The following is a 9,733-nucleotide window of genomic DNA, read 5'->3' on the forward strand; positions in this document are numbered from 1 at the left end:
CCCACCGTTGTGCAACCTAGTGATCGAACCTAATAAATCACTTATTCGGTTGTAAACTTAACCTAAAGAGAGGAAACAAACACAACCAGCAAAGTGTACATAACATTTGATTTAAATAATCATTGAAATGCCCCACACAACTCTGTCAATTTTACATACACGTAAAAGTTCTACCTTTCGTTACTTGTGGAGGCGTCTTATTTGAATAACAGTTTTCGTAACTACTTATATCAACGCAACCAAATTCACAGGGGAAATAATGGCTCTCAATGTCATGGCGTGTTCCAAAAGTAAAATTGTACAACAACAGGTCCTACCTGTCGTCATTCATGTAGGCGTCTCCCCATAACAGTTTAAGTAAATACTGATATCAATGCAACCAAATACGCTCATAATTCGATTGGCATTAGTCTGGAGTGCGACAGGCATACGGTCGGCAGACGTTGTGTGCGTCCGGAATACGCTCAGCAAACGCACCTGATACGCAGCTATTCGCTGCAAGGATAACAGTATTGCGCACTTCATATCATACGTGTCTCATACACTGAATTCGTTACTCACACGCTATATGTGCGCCACGCATAACTCAAGAAATTTGATATTTTGAGCGTACAACTGCGTATTGTCAAAATATAATGCGGAACTCACACGGAATTGCTTATACGCACAAATGTGACAGGGCCTTAGGGCCCTGTCACACTTGTGCGTGTGGCCTTTGCGTGTGAGTTGCGCGTTTACATTTTTTCCGTGCGCCGCCGTGCGCACAATACGCATATCACACGCATCTCGGTCGATTTGTGTAAGTTTTATGTACGCGGCCATACGCACAATATGTGTGAGGTACATCTAACATGTGAATAACGAAATGTGAGTCACACATTCGTCAAAACAATCGAAAAATCCCACAACTGTTGTGCGTACGGCTGCGTATTGTATTTTTTCTGTGCGCGGCTCACACGCGGCGTTTGTGCGCTCAAGTGTGACAGGGCCCTTAAGGGGCTGTCATTCAAAGACTTATTCCACAACCTTCAGACGCAGTGACCCCCCAGATGCGTCCCTGACACGCGCAGTGCCCGCGGGGCGAACGCGTAGCCTCTACCAGCGACGATGTGTGTCTTCATACCCGTGGTGCACGCTAGGCCGCGACTTTCCAGGCCCCTCCCCTTCAATAATAAAGAACGGTGGCATAGACACCGATTACGTACGGGTAAAACACTGATTGCGGCTGTCAGACACCACTGTAGCGACACAACACAGTAGACTACTGCTACAACACGTATAAAGGCAGCCTAATCTTAAACAAGTTGAAGGGCGGCTGCCTTTTTTAAGAAGGCACAATTGTCTTAACAAAAAGGAAGTCAGCAACCATGGCAGTCTTTAAGGAGCAGCAGCCCTTTAAGACGTATACAGGAGGCGTTACGGGCGTCTTGGTGGTGGTTCTTGCCGTTCTGGTGGTCTGCGTGAGTCGGAAACGTCGTCGGGCGGGGAGGTTCCCCCCGGGGCCGCCCGCCTGGCCGCTCCTCGGGCACCTGCCGCTGCTGGGCCGCCGGCCGCACGTGCGGTTCTCGGAGTGGAGCCGGGAGTACGGGCCGGTGCTCGGGGTGGAGCTCGGGTCGCAGCGCGTCGTGGTGCTGAACGACTACGAGTCCGTGCGCGAAGCGCTGGTGGTGCAGGCCGAGGTCTTCTCCTCCCGACCGGACCTGTACCTCATGAGGCTCTTCAGCGACGGGGGGAAAGGTATGGCCGGCGACTCTTGTATTCAACTGTACTTCATATGTTCACCACATCTACGGGGCTGAAGTATTGTTTAGGTCTCTCTCTCTCTCTCTCTCTCTCTCTCTCTCTCTCTCTCTCTCTCTCTCTCTCTCTCTCTCTCTCTCTCTCTCTCTCTCACTGTCTGCGTGTGCGTTCGTGCGTGCGTGCGTGCGAGTGTGTGTGCGTATGTGTGACTGTGCATTTGTGTGTGTGACTGTGTATGACTGTGTATGACTGTGTGTGTGTGTGTGTGTTTGTACACGTGTGTGTGTGTGTGTGTGTGAGTGTGTGTATGTGCGTGTGTTTGCACGCGTGTGTGTGCATGTGTACGTGTGTGTGTGTCTGTCTGTCTGTCAGTGTGAGGATCCTTAGTGAAGGAGGAAAAGGTACCAACTGCTATTTTCTCACATTCAATTTTACTTCATAGAGTAATTTCTTATCGTTAGCTGGGTTGGTATGAACTAAGGCGGCCCTTACGTGACTACTGATTTACAGAGCGAGGCTGTAAGTTGGGTGACCGTCGTAGTCTTATCGATGGAATGTTTTGTGGCGTGCTTTAAAAGGGCACTGTGGCTTTGTGGTTAAGGTTGTTGACTCGGAACCGGGAGGTACTGAGTTCGAGTCCCTGACAGGCCCCGTGTTGTGCCCTTGGGGAATGCACTTTACACCTATTTCTTCACTCGCCTCTGTTGTAAATGAGTACCTAGCTTCGGCTAGGGACGTCCCTCGGACAGGGGTCCCGTGTTTGAGGAGAGCCACACCTTGAGTACGTTAAAGAACCCACCACACTTCTTGCTAAGAGTAGGGGGCCTTCCCGGTGTGTTGATTAAATAAATCTGTCCGGATATGCAGCTTGTACTGATCAGTACAAACCTGGTGTGTTAGGCCATGAGGTAGTTTATCGGATATGCAAAACAAGCAAACAAACAAACAAAATGTGTCTCTTCTTAAACATGGAACGTCCCCTCGAAAGAGTGCTTTTAGAATACTAGTAGCTGTTTATATGGTTATTTACACCCCTATATTTCATAGATAGAAAGCGAATTTTTGTACACTTTGTTTGTATTGTTGTCTTTTTAGTCATGCTTTTACATTTCCCATGATATCAAAATTATGAAATCAAGGGATGCACAGATCCAACTTAGGTCGCAGAGAGGTGAGAGCGCGATCGCCGTCCGGTGGAACTGGGGCAGTGGGGCACGAGCTTTTATTCATCACTGTTTATTTGCATGTTTCCTCACGTGCCGCGGTTCGGCCAGACGACTTGTGCTAGAAAACGGACATGTTGTGTAACTTTCGATGAACTTTGGCCACAAAGCCCACAGAATGCCCTAGTTCTTTTTGGGCGACGTCTCAAATGCACAGAACTGTCTGGACACCTACACAGCGCAGGTTGAGGTTTCAATACTACCATTTCTTTTAAGCTAGCTATAGTAAAGTACTGTTATCATTTTCACGTACAACAACCCACCAGAAAGACGGTGTGGCGTAAGACGTTTGTGAAGATGATTTGTAGCAGGGCAGGATAAGACAATATTAAGCGCAACGACAATGGTAATGTCTTGTCAAGCCATACACACATAGATCAATCTAGGCCAACGAGAGCTGTGTGTGTGTGCGTCTGACAGTCTGCCTGTGTATGTGTGTCCGTGTGTGTCTGCCTGTGTGCGTGCGTGTGCCTGTGTGTGTGTGTCTACCTGTGTGTGTGTGTGTGTTTACCTGTGTGTGTGTGTGTGTGTTTACCTGTGTGTGTGTGCGTGTGTGTGTGTGTGTGTTTACCTGTGTGTGTGTGTGTGTGTGTGTGTTTACCTGTGTGTGTGTGTGTGTGTGTGTTTACCTGTGTGTGTGTGTGTGTGTGTTTACCTGTGTGTGTGTGTGTGTGTGTTTACCTGTGTGTGTGTGCGTGTGTCTGACAGTCTGCCTGTGAGTGTTGACTATTGTTCTTGATTATACCAAATAAAATGACTTAAGATGACAGTAACATCGATCCGATCGGAAATGGTTGTTCATGGCGGCTGTCACACTTGTGGGGACATATCAAGTCCGTATGAGTCCGCGTTAATTGTTTTTTGGTTTGATTGTTTTCGGCGAATCTAAAATGCATCCACAGATAAGTTACTATAGAGATTTACTTAACAGCCATAGAATACTCCATATCAATCCATGTTCAAAAACACTCATAAGGAACGTATGTCCTATCGTCAAAAATGTCAATACGGAATTTATACTTGATATACGCACAAGTGTGACAGCCCCCTATGACTTATAACATTTACTAAGTACATAATTCCACCAGGGTACATAATTCCGCCACCCTAAAAAGATACGTCCGACCAGATCTCCAAGCCAACGTCCCACAGTATAATGCACGTCTGTATATCTAAACTGTGCATACCTGGGGTGCTGCACTAGAAATCTCTCAAACCCACTGGATATTTGAAGTTTCTTTTAACACAACCAGGAATCTCACCTGCTGACGTTTCGGTGTCTATCAGACACCTTCTTCGGAGCTTCTGACTGGAGTACTGCTTCTCGCCGCTATTTTTCACTGTTTTTCAAAGTGGCGGATTTATGTAACCCGGCGGATTACCCGTTAATGGAGGTTACATAGATAATTTCTGTCCCAGGAATAAGTGGTGCAAAAGTTTTACAAACTTCCTAGCCACGTTCAAGTTCAACGAACGGCGTTGGCACCAACAAAGATTTCCACGTATTAACAGTTTCCGCTTGCGATCGCTAAGGGCAGAGAGTTCGGGACGCGTTGACCTCTGCTAGCTGAGGGAACCAAAAACCTGGTTTACGTGACGAAAACAATTGCGCCAAATCCGTCCCGATACGGAGAAATCGTCGTGAGAAGTTTGAATTGTACACGTTAAAAACAAGGCTGCCGATTTCCAAGAACGTACGGCCAGTGGTAAATATTTTTTTCTAGCAAAACGGTACGATCCAAAACAGGACGTTCTGTCTGTCAATAGTCAACCCGATATCATACGGTAGGATGCGTTGTGAAGTTCGGTGAACTTGGTCTTGTAACCGGATATGGCCCTGGTGTTGGCCTTGTTTCTGAGAAAAATAGAACTGTCCCCTCTTTTGACAGACGGGCGGCACGTGCCTAATGCTCACAGCCGAGTGAGGAACAAATCTCTGTGGGGTCGTGGGGCGTAACGGCAGGGTGTTCGGCCCAGAACCCAGCGGTCCCGGGTGTGAATCCCGTGACGCCGCCTTGGGAAAGGCACTTTACACCACTTCCCTCACTCCAACCAGGTACATGTAAAAATCCATTGACTAGGACAAACCTGGCCGCCAACAAAACGGTTACGTCACAAGTTTATACATATATATATGATATCTCACCGGACTAAGCCGTATTGCACTAAATTGTGAAATGCATTTGCGGAGTTGCGCAAACCGGCGCAATTACTCTCTTTTTGATGAATCTTAATCATTAAACTTTTGTACATTGGGTTTTAAGTCAATGGCTACACTACGATTTCTGATAAACTTATCTCGTATCTGATTTGACAATTCAAAGCTGCCGCAACAATTTTGCGCAATTACAGTAAGCACAGTCTAGTAAGATACCTGCTTAACCTTAAGCACACTGAATTAGCCGTTTGGCACCTAAAAAAAAATATAATGCTCTATTAGCTCTAGTGTTAGGCAGCAGGGAGAAGGTTAAGTTTACTTCGTGAATGATTTCATCAGATTGGAGAATGACTGAATAGCAAGTTTTTTTTTTGTTTTTTCGCAACCAAGAAGTATTTACATGAGCTGACAAATCTGTCACCTTTATATCAGGGCAATACTGCCTTGTTATCAGTAACACCTAGCCTAAGTGCGCTGTGAACCAGTCAGTATTGCCCTGATGAAGAGGACAGTCTAGACTGTCATCGAAACGTCGGCTCTTGTAGATACTTCCTATTCAGGTTGAAGAACCTTCCTATTCATGTTGAAGTCCACTATGCCAGTACGAGAGGCCGGCCTAAGTGGATCACACGTAACCGTACACTGGCGTTCGGCCTTGTCCCGGCGAGAGTCGGGCCCGAGCACGCTATATCGGGGCGCCGTGCGGCCTGAGCGGGGTGAACTCAGGTCACAGCTGGGCAGGACCTGGATTTCAGGGACACCTGCCGACAGGAGGCAGCTGTGGACCTCTCCTCTTTCTCTCTCCTCCCCAATCTCTGTCTATTTCTGTTTCAATTTATCTATCTATCAATTTCTCTATCCCTATATATATTTCTTCATCTCTCTCCCTCTCTCTCTCTCCATTTCTCTATCTCTATCCATTTCTTTATCCATCCATCTATCCTCCTATCTTCCTATCTATCTTCCTATCTATCTTCCTATCTACCTTCCTATCTACCTTCCTATCTATCTTCCTATCTATCTTCCTATCTATCTTCCTATCTCCCTTCCTATCGATCTTCCTATCTATTTTCCTATCTTCCTATCTGTCCATTTCTATTAATCCATTTATCTACTTTTCAAACAATTAAAAATACAATCAATCCAGTCTAGAGTCACTACGGACAGGGACCTTAGACCCGTTTTACACACGGGTTTTTGATGCGACTTGGAGTCGCCTCAGGCCTGTGCAAGAGGAACCCTAGGCCACTCAAGTAGCGTTTGGGGTCCATTGAGGTTATGTCATCGTGACCTTAACGGTCTTGAAGTTTGGCAAGGTGTACGTAAGATGTCCCCGTAGAGTCAAGTTTGTTTGACCTTAGTGTTGCTGATCGAGCATAAACTTAAGACGTCTGCAACCTCGAGACGAAACTAAAGAAGCCACAATAAGGAGGCGACGAAGGAAAGGATGAGGGTGATTGATTATCTCCTTAGGAAGATGCGCGTCTTAGGCTAGTTCTTGGACGTCTTCTGTTTGTCTCGCATGACCGGTAAACTGCCTTTAGGTGTAACACACTGGTTCTGTACAGTACGTGCAAGCTGCGTAAGACCGGACTGTAGGTTTGAGCCACTCACACCGGGATGGACCCTACTCTATTCGATAAGTGTGGTGGGTTCTTTAAGTTTAGCATGCACGAGGCGAGCTTCTCCTACAAAAAGGGGCATTTAAGTGTCATCTGAGGGGACATCCCCAACCAAATCTGGGCACTCACTTACACCTGAGTCCAATGAGGAGAAAGGCGTCAATCACCTTTCCCAAGGGCACGACATACGGGCCTGCTGGGGGTTCGAACCCAGAACCTTTAGATTCTAACTCCAACAACCCTAACCGTAAGACCACCTGAAGGTCTTTTCGCTTCTCTTGGCATTCAGCGCGATGGTCACTGAATGAATGAAGGAATGAATGAATGAATGGCTGAGTGAATGAATGAATGGCTGAGTGAATGAATGAATGAATGGATGAATGAGTGAATGAATGAATGAATGAATAAATGGCTGAGTAAATGAATGAATGAATGAATGAATGAACAACTGATTGAATGAAGGAATAACTGATTGATTGAATGAATGAATGAATGAATGGCTGGCTGGCTGAGTGAATGAATGAATGAATGAATGAATGGCTGAGTGAATAATGAATGAATGAATGAATGAATGAATGAATGAATGAATGAATGAATGAATGAATGAATGAGTACACTTCGAAAGCACACACATGTCGCCATGCGTGGAATTCTATTCTGTTGACAGGTGGAATACTTCAACGCTAAAGAAACAATATTTTCTTTGTTTCCTCAGGAATCGGTCTGGCTCCTTACACGGCCAAGTGGAAGGCGCAGCGTCGCTTCACCGACAGAACCTTGAGACGTCTTGGCATCGGCAAGGTCACCTTCGAGGGCAAGGTCATGCGCGAAGTCGATGACCTTGTCTCCACAATTAGTGACCAGCAGGGCGCCCCGTTTGACCCCAAGTATCACGTAGGGGTGGGCGTGCTGAACATCATCTGCTCTCTGGTGTTCGGGGAACACTTCAAGCACGACGATCCCTTATTCCTGAAGCTGTTCAACGCCTTGGAAGACATTTCCCGCTACGGGGGGTCCACGAAGCACCTGAACATTATCCCCGCCTTGCGGTACGTCCCGGTACTGAACCACGGCGCCGTTCGAACCATGGCGGCCGTTAGCAACGGACGGGACTTCATCTCCACCATGATTGGTCAACACAAGGCGAACTTTGACCCTGGCAACATCCGGGACTTCATCGACGCCTACCTGCTGGCCATCTCAGAAGAACCCGAGGAAAAACGCGGGGAAGATTTCTTGAACGAAGAAGAGCTGAGACAAGACATTTTTGACTTGTTCATCGCTGGCACGGAGTCTACGACGGCGACAATCCTGTGGTCGCTCCTACTCCTCTCCGTACACCCAGAAATACAGACCAAGATTCAGAATGAACTTGACACTGCCCTTGGCCCGTACCGGGACGCGTCAGTCCTCGATCGGCAGTCCCTGCCCTACACCGAGGCGACCATTCTCGAAGTTCTCCGGTTCAGACCCACGCCGTTCGGCCTCCCCCACGCTACCACGGCCGACGCCACGCTGCGCGGGTTTGAAATTCCCGCCAAAACGCAGGTCCTCGTCAACAGGTGGGCCATGAACATGGACGACCGGAAGTGGTCACACCCCGACAGGTTCGACCCAGGGCGCTTCCTTGACCCGGAAGGACATCTGGACGTGCCCGTGCACTTCAGACCGTTCCTTATGGGTGAGTTCAATTTCATCGGCTTTCACAATTTCATTAATAGATATAGATCTAACTACTTTTAATAGATATAGATCTAACTACTTAAGTAAAAGTCGGAAAAGAACGGAAAAGAAATTCTGGATGTAGGTGATTCTTCAACCACTTATCTTAAACCAAACTGCGGTCATTATGTTTGAAATGGAAAGAAAGAAGGAAAAGAATCAGAGGTTTCAATCACCATATAACCAGCTTTCCTTGACAAATTCGTGCTGTGATGTGATGTGTCGCTCCTTTATCATTTAGAACACTGAAATACCGGGGTTAGTCAGCAGGATCGTCCATTTCGAAAGACTGCGATCCCTATGCTTCCAATATCGAGAAATCAGGGTTTAAACCAATGATACCTATTGGTCGCTAGGCTCGGACTATAACTAGAACCCCCAAACGCGCGGTCTCGTAAGAGGGATTGCTAACAGTAGACCACAGCGCTAGCACGCTCCATTTCTGTGTGAAAAAAGTCAAGAATGTTTGTTTCAATCTATCTATTTGTGTTTTGATAAGATATGTTTGAATTCCTATCCACAGGCCGACGCGCTTGTATCGGGTCCCACCTGGCCAAGATGGAGCTTCTGCTCTTCCTGTCGACCATCCTGCGGCGCTTCACCATCAAACCGCCAGAGGGCGCTCCCGCACAGTCCCTGGAGGGCCACCTCGGCGTCATCCTGCAGCCCCCCTCCTTCCAAATATGCGCCGTGCCGCGGTGAACAATTAATTGAGGGCTGAAACTGATTCTTTTTGTAAACTGTGGGAGGAACCGACAACGAAGAAGATAGAGGGGCGACATCCCAATGCCGCAATGAACTAGTCAATTTAATTCATCTGAAGTAAAGACAGTAGATACCAATCTGAGTGCACCCTCATAAATCAGGACCCCTACGCTCCACGTTACATCGCTCGCGAAGGGGCCCTGATTACCAGCGCCGCGAGCGATGTAACGCCTATGTGGAGCGTAGGGGTCCTGATTTATGAGGGTGTCTGAGTGGTGAGGCTATTGTAGTGCCTTTCAACGTGTTTGAGGCACCTCCTCGATCACGGAAACCCCCATTTTACGTCCCTTCCGAAAGACGAATGCAGCTCCAATCAGGATGCCCGTGCCCGAATTAGACTGCGAGTGACTGAGGAGAGGAACAGATAATGAAACATGTACATCTTCTGGTCTTCCACTACCTTCAAGAACGATGCACATAATTAAGACTTAGAAATGTGGATCCCAAAGCCAAGCTGTATCAAGCTATACTGGACGTCATTTATGCAAAACGTGTAGTTGTTC

General features: G+C 47.2%; 1 protein-coding gene across 1 annotated transcript; it reads left to right on the forward strand.

Moving 5' to 3' along the window:
* The first annotated feature begins 1,275 nt into the window (after window positions 1-1,275).
* Window positions 1,276-9,391, forward strand: LOC136440701 (cytochrome P450 2D17-like). Its single transcript, XM_066436800.1, has 3 exons — window positions 1,276-1,737; window positions 7,459-8,424; window positions 8,989-9,391. The coding sequence occupies exons 1-3, from the start codon at window positions 1,368-1,370 to the stop codon at window positions 9,165-9,167; spliced, it is 1,515 nt and encodes a 504-aa protein (XP_066292897.1). The 5' UTR covers window positions 1,276-1,367; the 3' UTR covers window positions 9,168-9,391.
* Window positions 9,392-9,733: the final 342 nt, after the last annotated feature.

This window comes from Branchiostoma lanceolatum, chromosome 8 (genome assembly GCF_035083965.1).
Source record: "Branchiostoma lanceolatum isolate klBraLanc5 chromosome 8, klBraLanc5.hap2, whole genome shotgun sequence".
Classification (NCBI taxonomy): Eukaryota; Metazoa; Chordata; class Leptocardii; order Amphioxiformes; family Branchiostomatidae; genus Branchiostoma; species Branchiostoma lanceolatum.

Bases quoted from the DNA above. Each gene is read 5' to 3' on its own strand.
- LOC136440701 (XM_066436800.1), top strand. From the start codon at position 1,368: ATGGCAGTCTTTAAGGAGCAGCAGCCCTTTAAGACGTATACAGGAGGC. The intron at 1,738-7,458 runs GTATGGCCGGCG...TTGTTTCCTCAG, and splicing joins CTTCAGCGACGGGGGGAAAG to GAATCGGTCTGGCTCCTTAC. The intron at 8,425-8,988 runs GTGAGTTCAATT...TCCTATCCACAG, and splicing joins CTTCAGACCGTTCCTTATGG to GCCGACGCGCTTGTATCGGG.